We start from the raw sequence: 14,311 nt of genomic DNA on the forward strand, positions 1-14,311 counted from the left end.
ACAAAATCAACACTATCACCAGAGTCATCAAATATAATTTCCAATGCACTATCATAATTAAAACTCTCATCCTCACTATCATCATAACTTACAATGATATCATCATTCATCACACATGCATCACCCTCATTAATGTTCAACCCATCATGCACCTCACCATCCCGACCCTCACCCTTATGAACACTATAATGTTGTCCATCACCTTCTTGAACACGACCACCCTGTAAATCATCATGTTTTACCACACCTTCATAAACACCACCACCCCATAAATCATCATGATGTTCCTCAACTTCTTGAGCACCACCACGTTGTAGATCATCATGTTGCCCCTCACCTTCTTGAACACCACCACCTTGCAAATCATCATGGTGTCCCTCACCATTCCGCCCCTCACATTCTCTAACTGCTTCTTCATATAGTTTAACAAGTAACTGTTCTTCCTCCTCAAGATCAATAATGTTCTCAGGATTTAACTCTTCTTCCGCAAGATGACGCTCATAAAATCAGACTCAGACACAACATGTTATATATAAATATCCACATTCAAATGGACCTTACAAAAACCTGTAATGTCTAACACACCTTTGTGATCACTCAAAACATTCATCCCAAATGTTAGGTCCTTATTACTGTATTGTGTCTATTTCCTTATAACCTAGTTTCTTCATTATGCCTACCAACTCGAAATAACTATACCTGTCAACATCCATTTTTAATTTTGTCACAGGTCCACCTTCATATATAGTAAGTTCATTATCCAAAAAATGAACCACCATGATGAATCAACAAAAGCAAATCTTCTTCCATTAATACTCATGTCCTACAAATTTATAATAAGAAAGAGGGTGGAAACTTAAACCTCACATAGAGCTACGCTGAAAACCCTAAAACCTAAAACTGAAAATGATAAAACTAAAACCTATAAATCCTAAACTATTGAAAAAAAATCATACTACAACTGAAACATATATTAGTTGAAAAGGAAAATTCTTACTAAGAGATGAACACGATAAGCCTTAAACCTAAACTAGAAAGAAAAGACAAGATACTAACCAATTTGAAAACAAAATCTTCTTAGAAAACAATTTCGCACCTTCAATTTCGCCTAAGCACTCGTTCTCTCCAACACATTTGCACTCATCTCCTTTGTTAGGGTTTATAGATACGAACAAATGAAATGATAAACCCTTTAATTAACTTACAATTCTTTAATCAATCATATATGTATTAACTTAATCTCCACAATTTTAGAGGTGTGGAATTGATTTTGTAATGATTTTGAGGTGTTTGATTCTTCTAAAATAGAACTGATTTTGCCTCTAAAATTTATTTTATTATTAGTAGGTCTAGTGGACCGGATACTGGTGGTGAAAATAAGAAAAAATTATAAGTTTTGAGTTTAAACATGATTTTGACATTGAAATTTACCATTCAATTCAATTTTATATAAAATTATTCAAATATAAATTACTTTACTTTCAATTTATTTTTAACCAAAATCAATTTTATATAATCAATTTAGTCAAAATCAATTTTTTTTGCAATATAATCAAATATAAATTACTTTACTTTCAATTTATTTTTAACCAAAATCAATTTTACATAATCAATTTAGTCAAAATCAATCTTACATTATGCATTCTTCATTGGATGGTTGCACGTTTAAGTCGATGGATAATGAAGTTCTACTTTCATTTAGTGATGACTCGTCGACAACAGTAACGGCAGCTAAATCAGAACAACTGTGAGATTGCAAATTTAAATCGATGGATAATGAAACTCTACTTTGGTTTACCAACAATTCATCGACAGCGACTGCATCAAAATCATTATAAGATTCATTCAAATTCAAATTCAAATTCAAAACCATAGTAAAAAGTTACACATTCAAAATGAAAGAGAATACAAAATGAATACTAGAACATTAGGTTTTTATGAATATATACTAGGGGTGGTAAAACGGGCCTGGCCCGCGGGCCATGCCCGTTTTACCCGTCATTTTTGACGGGGCGGGCCAAGGATTTAGGCCCTCATTCTTCATTTTTGCAGGACGGGCCTAAATGGGACGGACATGCCTGTTTGCCACCCCTAGTATATACATACAGTAGTAATATTAAAAAAGGTGAATATTTTATGGGTATGTGCGTACAGTACAGAAATTGGAAAGATTGATGCATTGTTTTCCAATAAAACATGTGTGTATATGTTTACTGCAATGAATCATAAAAAGGACATTATAGCAATGTTTTGAACAAAATATAAAAAATTAACTACATTGAATTTCTTAATCACCGTGAAAACCATTTTTCTTCTTCTTATAAATAAAATAGTCTTTGAAAGAAAGATAATTAAACCCTAGTTACCAATAATTTTGGAAATACCGTTATCCAACTTTCACATCAGTTTTTCGCGTTCACGAATTCACTTCAAAATCGAATTTCACAATAATAAGTAGTAACAAACAATTGAGATTAACCTCAGTGTCTGCACTTCTCAACCACAGAAATGGCTTCCATGGCTTTCTCCACAACCTTCTTCACTCCTCTTCGTGATTTCAACCAACCTAGAACCAATTCAACCCCTTCAACTTCTTTGCCTTTTACCAAATCCTCAATTGCTTCTTCTAAGTCCCCGTTTTTTCAACTAGGGTTTTCTCAACAAGCTTCCTCCAATTTCCCAATTGTTCCGTCGAAGACTAGGTCTTTCTCAGTCAACGCTAAGGCTATCAAAGATAAAACCATTTATGATTTTACTGTTAAGGTTTGTATCTCCTCGATTTCAATTTCAATTTTAGTTTTGTGTGAGTATTGGAGTAGAAAAAGTGTTTCTTTTTGTGTTTCTTTTGTTCAAGAGGGAAATCTTTTTTGAAATTAAAGTTTTTTTTTTTAAAGTATGTGATTTTTGTGTGGTGCAGGATATTGATAAGAAGGATGTTTCTCTTAGCAAATTCAAGGGGAAGGTTCTCTTGATTGTCAATGTTGCTTCACGATGGTATGGATTTATTCACTTTATATTTGTGTGATGTTTAGGGGAAATTACACTCACTTTCCCTTAGTGATTTTAGGTGTGCTTAAGCATAGGGTTTTAGAATTTTTTGCAATGTGTCGCAACATCATGGTTGCATAGCATTTATTCATGGTTGCTGCAATATCAATCAAGGTTTTTGCTTAACTGCATCCGCAATTTAGAATTATTACACTCTCACTTTTCTTGTGGGAGATATTAAATTAATTCGCCTCTAATTTGTTCTACAAAAATTGAGGGGCGTGTTATTCAAACTGAACTGATAGGATGAATTTGGTGTTATTCATTTAACAAATTAGGGTGGTGAGTCTTCGTTTAAAAATAAATAGTATGTTCTATTTAAGCATATACTTTAGGAGATATTAGTTAATTTTCTGGTAATCAAGTCCTATTTGAGAAGGCGCAAATCAAATAAATTGAAAGTTATGTCAAAGTTTCTGGTATGTTATGATCCTATTGAATGATTTCCTTTAAATGACAGTGGCCTGACATCATCAAACTACACAGAACTTTCGCACTTATATGAAAATTTTAAAAATAAAGGTACGTTACTAATGGAACATAGTTATTTGTTTACATTTCCTATATTTTTATTATGACTATTGGTCTCTATTTGATATTTTGACTGTGTAGCTTCATTTTGAATGATTGAATCTATCTACTTTTAAAATCATTTTGTTTTGAGTTGGATCCTGCTTAAGATTAGGAAAGGAGTATGCAGAGTTATCAATCCCAGGTAGAGGAGCGGAGCGGCCGACCCCAAAAATAGGATAGCGGGATAACTGCTATTTGACGATTTTTTGGATTATTTGTATGAATAATCTATAAAACATAACTAAACAAATAACACAATACCCATAAAAGAAAAAAAAATAGAGGAGAGACAGAGTAAGTAAAAGTAAAAGTAAAAGAGGAAGAAGAAGAATAAATTTATTAAAATACTATTAATTAAAAGAAAAAAAACAGAGGAGAAATAGCATAAGTAAAAGAGGAAAAAGACTTTAAAAAAAGAGGAAGTAGACTTTGCAAAAATACAGAGTACATAACGAAAAAGAAAGAAGAAAAAAATAGAGGAAGAAAGAAGAAAGGAAAGAAGAGAAAAGAAAACTTGAAAAATTAAGCGAAAGCGCGTGAGAAAAAGACCGATTACTCTGTTGTGTTCTGAGTTAGGGCAAATCGGAAAAATTCCTTAAAACTCCTCCAATGTTTCTTTTATTTAAGGGTAACTCTGGGTTTTCGCTTTCGAAACTGATGAAATCCGCTCGAGCCGGGAAGCGCTCCGCTCCCGCTATCCGCTAAATCTCAAATAGCAGCCGCTATCTCAAACTGGGATGAGAACCGCTCCTCCATAGCGGAGGGTCACCGCTCCGGGATGCTATCCTGGGATAGTGCCACTATCGGCCGCTATTCATAACTCTGATAGTATGCCTTTTCTTCCTAGTTCCTATTGAAGTTCAGCCACAGGCAACTTATTGGTATTTTTAGACTTGGATTTTAATGTGTCTGTGAGTGAAGATAACCAAATGGGATATGTTGACACTTGACATATACTTTAAAAAATAAAAACCAATATCTATTCCAAGCATTTCTCTAAAGGTCAAACATAGCTCTATATGAAAATCTATTTGTTCTGGTTTTAAAATGCATATCCATTTCAACCAATGGGGGTTGAGTCCAGCAGAAAAGGCTAGTCCGTCCGTCCCACTTGTAGCAAAACACATTTTGAATCTTTGCTAGAAGAAACAGTCACATTTAGCATCCAATAGTGTCTCAAACAGGATTGACTTCTGTATGAAGATGCCCGTGGGGAACTTAATATATGTCTGTTTCCTTGCATAATGCTTTATCCAATTTATACATACAACCTTTCTTGTTTTATTTCCATATTTTAAAGCATTCCACCGTTTGGAATTTAGGATATTAACTTGTCTGGCGTTATAGTACTGTGATTCTCATTACACTGCCCTCGATTTGGAATTTGAGAGTGTTGTGTGCTTGTTGGGGAGATGGAAAACAGAAAATGTAGCTGAGGGAGTTTTTAAAAGAAAAACAGTTTCCCCACTAAAAGTAGCTAAAAACAAAATGTGGATTGTTTCATTTTGATTACATTAAGATTTTGGGGTGTGGAAGAATGTGCAAAAGGATAAAATAACTATTATAGCAATCTAAATTTCGTTCCGAGTTGGTGATTAATGTAAGCAGCATGTCAAGGTCCATTATGGTGGAACATGAAAGTGAGCTTTGGGCCTTAGACACTTTTTGTTGTAGGAAAATTCAAAATATTCCAAAGGATTTATTCATAAGTGGCTGAAATTTAATTTTCTACTTTGTTGTTTCTCTCTGAACAGCTTTTAGATTTTTAGTTCCTAATTAATGTTTTTATCAGCCTCACGTTTTTAGTTCTCAAGTAATGCATTTTCTTTCCAGGTTTGGAGGTTCTAGCTTTCCCTTGCAATCAATTTGGCATGCAGGAGCCTGGATCAAATGAAGAAATTAAGCAATTTGCTTGCACTAAGTTCAAAGCAGAATTTCCAATTTTTGATAAGGTTCGATATTATGTTTCTATATCCAGTATTTCAAAACAGATTACATGCGAGTAAGAGTAACGAAGTTTTGTAAAACAGGTTGATGTAAATGGACCATTTACTGCTCCAGTATACCAGTTTCTGAAATCAAGTTCTGGGGGCTTTTTCGGTGATATTGTCAAGTGGAATTTCGAGAAATTCTTGGTTGATAAAAATGGTAAAGTTGTTGAAAGATACCCACCAACAACCTCTCCTTTTCAAATTGAGGTAAACTTTCCAACAGCTTCAACAGTCTAGCTTCTAATTGTTGAACATACGAATAAGAATTGAATTATAAAGAAAGAACCCTTTTATTAAAAAAACAGGAGAGAATTTTATTACTATGTCGGTATAAATTTAACAACATAAACTTCCCAAATCATTTTATGCTTAATCTGATCTTTCATGTTTCACATTTTTTCAGAAGGATATCCAGAAGTTACTTGCTGCATAAGTATATTCAGGAATGAGGAAAATTGAAGCCATGATTGCACAAGGTCACAAGTAGTTAAAGTTTATCAAAAACAATAAAGATGATTATTATTATTATGTAAATTTGTTTGGCATAAAGAGAAGAAAAATATTACTTTACCGCTAAAGGAATGAAGTTCTATATGGTCAGAATTTTTGTTCAATTTTAGACTCTACAATTTTTTAACATTATTCATCTTCCTTCTTCAAGCATTTGAATATAAATTAGAAATATGTTTTAGAAAAGAAATTGTTGAGCAGGATACGGATACAAATAACTAGCATATTCAATGGAAAATACATGATTTGTGTTTAAAATTAGTCGGTCATCCTAGTGTCTCTCGGCTCAAACCGAAAGAGAAGGAATGTGTTACTGACATGACCTTGAATCTTGTTCAACCAAAAAATATACTTGCGACGTTGAAACGAAAACCCGAAATATATCAAATATCAAGCAAGTGTATATTTTCACACAAATTAAAAATATGTCATAAATAAACACTCATTGGTATGTCGCAAATGTCTTTTTCTCTGGCTCTACACCTGTAAGAACGTTTAAGCTCATTGATTTCACCTCCCTCGAGTTGGAAGCGACGCTACAAAGATCAGTCGAAGATATTCTGAAGATGTGCAAGCGTCCACCGGAATATTGAAATGTAATATTGTAGATTATGTTGAAATCATCACTGTAATGCTTATTTTATATTATCAATGTCAATTTTATTTTGGAAAATTACTTTTTTTGTTGATTCTAATACTGGTGTGTCTCTAGAGATGTAACTACATAATCATTCTGGAGATGCATCTCCGGAATAAAGTAAACAAAAAAATGCATAACTCATAATAGTTTTCGTTGAGTGTGTGATGTGGTGCGTTCGGAGATGCATTTTTGAAATCATGAGATATTTATAGAAGTTCACATGGTGCATTAGAAACATCTAGGGTGCCATAAGAAATTCTCATTTTGAAAATCAAGTTTTTGAGTTGAAAAACAATTGAGATTCCATAGATCAAAGTCACATAATAGCTCATAAAATAAAGTAAACAAAAAAATGCGTAACTCATAATAGCTTTCGTTGAGTGTGTGATGGGGTGCGTTCGGAGATGTATTTATAAAATCATGAGATATTCATGGAAGTTCACATGGTGCATTAGAAACATTTAGGGTGCCATAAGAAATTCTCATTTTGAAAATAAAGTTTTTGAATTGAAAAACAATTGAGATTCCATAGATCAAAGTCACATAATTTAGGCCAATTTAGGGAGGTTCATAACTCCATATTAGACAAAATTTTAAAAGTATTACTAAATGAGAATTTCTTAATGCACCTTAAGACTTCTTAGCTACCACGCATAATTATTTAAATATCCCTAATTTTCGGAGATGCATCTCTGAATGCACCAAATTCTGAAGGAACGTTGTAATATTTTGGAGATGCATCTCTATAACAATTTAAAATATTCAATACATCTCACTCATAAGCCATTTATGTTTGAACTGTATCGGAGATGCATCTTCGTGAATATTTCGGAGATACATCTCTGATACGTCTCAAAACAGGTATTTCACATTATGTGTTATTTATATGTGTTCTGATGAAGATTTAAAATATATCGTACAATCGAAAATAAAAAAATAGACGTACATAATTTCAGATGGGCCAAATATGCCATACAAAAATAAAATACCAATAAATGTTGAAAATATCGTACAATCGAGATCAATAAAGTATCAAGACCGTCGTAATAAAATACATACCATAATACTACTACTAGATAATAAGAGACTACTGTGTATGTCTGACAACCTCTCATCTACCTCCTATGCCTTCTTTGACACCTTTGCCTCCTCGACCATCAATCCCACCCGTCCCCCGGCACTGTCTTCGGTACATCAATGTCCCATGTGCCTCCGTCGTGATGACATATAGGACATGTCTCACATCAGACCCATTAGGAAAGATACCTTTATCAATACATGTATGCACAATCTCCACTATGCGACGACACTTAGGCAAAACATCATCATCATTATTTAGTCGTGTCTGCTCCTCCTATAGTATCTCCTGATGAGTTGGTCTCAGCGGGTCTCATAGAGCAGCCTGCACCATGTACGAATGTGACACCCTGAAGAATCATATGATGTACCCTTCGACATAGCTCCAGTCGCTCTCAGCTATGGTAGCTCGTGCCTCCTCTGGTACCAAATGACTCTCATAATCATCAAACATGTCATTTATCTATATGTGTGCCAAGGCAGGCGGATCAGAGACGACAGGATGCCTGAGAATGGTTTGAATGTGTCCGAACTGTTGCATGACGCGCTTGGGTAGATGAGGAGCAATGAGACGTGATCCGCATGCCAACCATCCAGAGTATATAACTATCTCGTCAAATGGTTGTGTCTCACGGTGATCAAAATAGTTGTTGAAGTGCATGTCCTCGACAACCAAACGGTCAAGATAGACTATGTGAGGCTCAATCGCCTAGTTCCCTCTGAGCGAAATAAAAGCAGTAGCACGCGACATATCCTCATAGTAATCAGGTACACTCGCCCAACCTGAGATGCGCGGGAAGTGCTGGAGGATCCAACCCTGAAATGAAAAGTTTGGAACATACGAATTATCAGTAATGGATTTGCAAAGATGAATGAAAATGACAAAGAAACATTCAAAGACCAATAATTATTACCATCAGTAGTGTCACGTTGCCTGTGACCTGCTTCGTCTTCCACATACAACCCTCTCCCAACTTCGAATACAGGTAAACCAAGCAAGTCGCCCCATAGTTGCACTCATGGATCCGTTCAAAATCCACGAAGTATCATAGGTAGACGACATCAGTATAAGTGGACTCTTGTCCATAAAAAAATGAAGTGCCAACCAAATAAAGCATGTATGTTCTCAATGCATGCGATCTATGGAGCACCAAGTACTCATCATCACAATAAGCCTGATGTGCCCTTTGTAGCTTAATTGTGTACATCTTCTTCAGGTACTCAAACCTAGCATGAGCACCCTTTGTCATATCCAACTCATTTTTCGCCTCCCATGAGTCAGCCCCCAGATGGTCTACCATCATCTCGAGTGTCTCGTCTTTGGTTATCCTCCCATGATATAGGAATCTCCCCATGATCGAAAGATGTAGAAAACACGAGACATCATCGAGTGTGATATACATCTCACCATGTAGGGGATTAAACAACGAGGTCTCTGAGTGCCATCTCTTCACAAATGCATTAAGTGTAACACCCCAATTAAAATAAGCTAATTATTTAATTTAAATTAATATTCTATTTATTAATTTAATTGAATAATTGGAAGTTTGGATTAATAATATTATTATTTTGGAATAATAATTATTGGGATTATTATTATTGGATTATTATTTTTATTATTGGAATAAAATTGGAAAGCAGTAAAAAGGTCCCATTTGGTAAAAAGGTTATTGTTTTTCACGTGAAAAGGGAAAAGAGACAGAACGTGGAAAAAGGGCAAAAAGAGAACCAGAGAACGAAGGTTGAAGGAAGGAGAAACTTGGAGCTCAGAGGCTGCCGGATTAACTCAGGTAAAGGGGGTTTATCATCGGTTAAAGGGTATTATATGATAATATGTACTGGGTAGTAATAATCATTGTGTTACCTCTGATTGGATTGATGTATGCTGAAAATCTGTGAAATGTTGGGATGAACGAAAATTGAATGATAATCGATGAAATTCGTAAGAATTAGATGTAGTAAGGTTAGCGATTTGAGAAGTTGAATGTATCTGAGTTGTAATTGATAAAACGAACGAAAGTGTATGAAAAATTGGATTGTGGAAGTGTAGATCTGAGAATTCGTAGCAGAGAAACCATGACAGATCTGGAATTGTGGTCTCTGGTCATACGCGTATGGCACTAGGCAATACGCGTATGAGATGGGCTGGTACGCGTATGGCACTAGGCAATACGCGTATGGAATGGCTTGGAAGTGGGAGTTTTGGCGCTGGTACGCGCCATACGCGTGTGATACGCGTATCCCTGGACGTGGTACGCGTATGGTGTATGTCGTACGCGTATGAGGGAAAGAGATGAGGTTTTGAACGTATTTTGGTCTCTGGTGGTACGCGTATGGGAATGTGATACGCGTAGCATACGCGTATGGGCATGGGCGTTACGCGTATGGACTTTGGTCAGGTGTGGGCAATACGCGTATGGCGTGGGCAATACGCGTATGGGCAGAATGGAGATTTTTCTGTGTTGTGGTTGTGCAGTTTTGACTGTTTAGACTGAGTGATGTGACTTAGCTGATGTATGATGTAGCAGGGATCATTTCCCGTTGTTTTGAGTAGTATAGGTATTAGTAGAGGGTGCTAATACTGTGTTTTGATTTTGTGGCATGACATGATATGCTGTTGTGATAAAATGTGTTAATGATGTGTGATGCTATACATGATGATGTGAATGTATACATGTGTGAATAGACTGTATTATGGCTTAGAGTGTGAGCATGTGTCTATTCCTGATTATTGTTGATGTTGCATTGCTAGGTGATTAGCATGCATGTTGTGGCCCATTTGGGGTGGTAGCTAATTCCCATGGTGAGGAATTAGTGAGTATATCATTTGATTGTTGTTGTTGATGTTTGCATGCTAGGTGATTAGCGTGCATTTCATGGCCCATTTGGGGTGGTAGCTAATTCCCATGGTGAGGAATTAGTGAGTGAGTCACTATGTCTCAAATGAGTGGGACTAGTGAGCTTGGTAGCCGTGCCTGGGTTTGGACGGTGAGGTTGAACTATATGTTCACAAATAGTCGGTACCGCATGCATGGAGTCTCATTGCATAATATATGTATGGCGTGTAATATGAATGGATGTATTCCAATATTACACGTGTGTTTGTGTTGGTATTGTTGTGTGGCCATTGAGTATGGTTTGAGATTATACATATGCTATATGTTACTGTTAAGTATGATGTTGAGTTGATACTGCTGTTATTGAGTATGTGGTCTGGTTAGGGTGATATGATGCGTTATTTACTTAACATTACATAATGTTGTATAATGCTCGTTATATTGATTGAAGAACTCACCCTTACACTTATTTTTCAGGTGACGAGAAATGAGTTGAGTAGAAGCTAATTATTGGAGTCTAGTGTAGTCTCCGTAGTGGGTCGTGCTCTGATAGATGTAACATCGGGATGGGTTGTCCTAACTTGTTTTGAATATTTTATTATTGGCTGAGAACCATTTTCCATGTAATGTTTTACATGATTGATGAAATTATATCCGCTGTGTTTTATGCAATTGTTTAAGTTTTAAATAAATAAAAGAGCATGACCTCTATATTGTTGAACGGTGTGAATATTTTGTGTGACACCCTTAAAGGGCATAATTACTCTGATGTTGTATTTTGATATTTAATTAAATTATTGGGGTATTTAGAAGGGTGTTACATTAGTGGTATCAGAGCATAGTCGGTCGTGTCGAGTCGTAGTTATTCTGTTTCCCCTGTACGGGATAGGTGTTGTGTAACCCTATCAGTACTTATTTATTTAGCTTGTTTGGGTTTTCAGAATAGAGATGGCTGGAAGAGGTAGAGATGATGCTGCAATTGCTGAGGCTCTGGGTATGCTAGCTGGAGTACTTGGAGGAAATCCGAATGTTATGGGAATGGGAGCTGCTCGTCAGTTGAGTGAGTTCCAGAAGAACAATCCTCCAATGTTCAAGGGAGCATACGATCCAGATGGCGCTCAGAAGTGGTTGAAGGAGATAGAGAGGATCTTCAGAGTAACTGAGTGTGCTGATAACCAGAAGGTCAGGTTCGGTACACATATGCTGTCAGAAGAAGCTGATGATTGGTGGGTTGCTACCCGCACTGAGTTGGAAGCTGCTGGAGATGCTGAGATTTCTTGGGCTGTGTTCAGAGAGAGATTTCTGAGGAAGTATTTTCCCGAAGATGTCAGAGGAAAGAAAGAGATAGAGTTCTTGGAATTGAAGCAGGGTAACCGGTCTGTTACGGAGTATGCTGCTAAGTTCACAGAGTTGTCTAAGTATTATACTCCCTATGCTGAAGCTGCTGGGGAATTTTCCAAGTGTGTGAAGTTTGAGAACGGGTTGCGTCCCGAGATCAAGCAGGCGATTGGATACCAGAGGATTAGAGTGTTTTCTGATTTGGTTGATTGTTGCAGGATTTTTGAGCAGGATTCCAAGGCTAGAGCTGAGAGTTATCAGCAGAGGGTTGATAGGAAAGGCAAGAATCAGATTGATCGTGGGAAACCATATGCAACTGGCAAAGGTTTTCAGAGGCAGAGTGGGATGAAGAGGCCTAGTGGGGGAGATTCTAGTGCTCCTGTTAAGTGTTACAGATGTGGTCAGGCTGGACATCGGATCCATGAGTGTACCAGTAATGAGAAGAAATGTTTCAAGTGTGGAAAAGGTGGTCATTTGGCTGCAGATTGCCGGTTGAAGACTGTGACTTGCTTCAACTGTGGAGAGGTGGGTCATATCAGCCCACAGTGTCCTAAGCCAAAGAAAGAGAATCAGTCAGGAGGCAAGGTTTTTGCTTTATCAGGTTCTGAGACTTTTGCAGATGATCGTTTGATTCGAGGTACGTGTTATATTAATGGCTTTCCTCTTATAGCTATTATTGACACAGGTGCTACTCATTCTTTTATATCTGTGGATTGTGCTGTGAGACTTAAGTTAGAGATATCTGAGATGCTTGGAAGTATGGTGATTGATACTCCTGCGAAGGGTTCAGTGACTACTACTTCTGTTTGTTTGAATTGTCCTTTGAGTATTTTTGGTAGAGCCTTTGGGATAGATCTTGTGTGTCTTCCATTAGTGCAGATTGACGTTATCTTGGGTATGAACTGGTTGGTGTTTAACCGGGTCTATATCAACTGTTTTGATAAGACTGTGATATTTCCTGAGGTTGAGGAAGAAAAGAGTTTGTTTCTATCAGCAAGGCAAGTGAATGAGGAAGTGGCTGGTGGAGCAGAGTTGTTTATGCTGTTAGCGACTTTGGAAGCTAAAGATAAACTGGTGATTGGCGATCTAGCTGTAGTGTGTGATTTTCCTGATGTGTTTCCGGAAGAAGTGAATGAATTACCGCCAGAGCGTGAAGTTGAGTTCTCGATTGATTTGGTACCTGGTACTAGACCGATATCGATGGCTCCATATCGTATGTCTGCTGTTGAGCTAGCTGAATTGAAGAGTCAGTTGGAAGATCTGTTGGATAAGAAATTTATTCGTCCGAGTGTGTCACCGTGGGGTGCACCAGTGTTATTGGTTAAGAAGAAAGAAGGTACTATGAGGTTGTGTGTGGACTACAGGCAACTGAATAAAGTGACGATCAAGAATCGGTATCCTTTACCGAGGATTGATGATTTGATGGATCAATTGGTTGGTGCTAGTGTGTTCAGCAAGATAGACTTGAGATCTGGGTATCATCAGATACGTGTGAAAACTGAAGATATTCAGAAGACTGCTTTCAGAACAAGGTATGGACATTATGAGTATTCTGTGATGCCTTTTGGTGTGACTAATGCGCCTGGAGTATTTATGGAGTATATGAATAGGATTTTCCATCCGTACCTAGATCAGTTTGTGGTGGTGTTTATTGATGACATTTTGGTGTATTCGAAATCTGAAGAAGAGCATGCTGAGCATTTGAGAGTGGTTTTAGAAGTTCTAAGAGAAAAGAGGTTATTTGCTAAACTGTCCAAATGTGAATTTTGGTTAGAAGAGGTTAGTTTTCTTGGTCATGTGATTTCAAGAGGTGGTGTTGCTGTTGATCCTTCTAAGATAGAAGCGGTATCTAAGTGGGAAGCTCCGAAGTCAGTTTCTGAGATAAGAAGTTTTCTTGGACTTGCAGGTTACTATAGGAAATTTATTGAGGGATTTTCTAAGTTGGCGTTACCGTTGACGATGTTGACTCGAAAGGGGCAAGCGTTTGTTTGGGATTCGAAATGTGAAGAAGGTTTCCAAGAGTTAAAGAGAAGGTTAACTACTGCTCCTATTCTGATATTACCGAGTTCGTCGGAACTATTCGAGGTTTATTGTGATGCTTCGTTGTTGGGTTTGGGTGGTGTGTTGATGCAGAATAAGCAGGTTATAGCTTATGCTTCGAGACAGCTGAGGGTTCATGAAAGGAACTATCCGACGCACGATTTAGAGTTGGCAGCTGTAGTGTTTGTTTTGAAGTTGTGGAGGCATTACTTGTATGGATCAAGATTTGAGGTTTTCAGTGACCATAAGAGTTTAAA

At 36.9% G+C, this 14,311-nt stretch overlaps 1 protein-coding gene across 1 annotated transcript; it reads left to right on the plus strand.

Moving 5' to 3' along the window:
* Positions 1–2,333: 2,333 nt before the first annotated feature.
* Positions 2,334–6,312, plus strand: LOC127098179 (phospholipid hydroperoxide glutathione peroxidase, chloroplastic). Its single transcript, NM_001426973.1, has 6 exons — positions 2,334–2,763; positions 2,918–2,994; positions 3,509–3,570; positions 5,455–5,573; positions 5,652–5,819; positions 6,016–6,312. The coding sequence occupies exons 1-6, from the start codon at positions 2,509–2,511 to the stop codon at positions 6,043–6,045; spliced, it is 711 nt and encodes a 236-aa protein (NP_001413902.1). The 5' UTR covers positions 2,334–2,508; the 3' UTR covers positions 6,046–6,312.
* The last annotated feature ends 7,999 nt before the right edge of the window (positions 6,313–14,311 follow it).

Source organism: Lathyrus oleraceus, chromosome 6 (assembly GCF_024323335.1).
Source record: "Lathyrus oleraceus cultivar Zhongwan6 chromosome 6, CAAS_Psat_ZW6_1.0, whole genome shotgun sequence".
Lineage (NCBI taxonomy): Eukaryota > Viridiplantae > Streptophyta > Magnoliopsida > Fabales > Fabaceae > Lathyrus > Lathyrus oleraceus.

Coding starts and splice junctions, on each gene's coding strand:
- LOC127098179 (NM_001426973.1), top strand. CDS start 2,509: ATGGCTTCCATGGCTTTCTCCACAACCTTCTTCACTCCTCTTCGTGAT. Junction 3,571..5,454: donor TGAAAATTTTAAAAATAAAG/GTACGTTACTAA, acceptor TTTTCTTTCCAG/GTTTGGAGGTTCTAGCTTTC. Junction 5,820..6,015: donor CCTCTCCTTTTCAAATTGAG/GTAAACTTTCCA, acceptor ACATTTTTTCAG/AAGGATATCCAGAAGTTACT.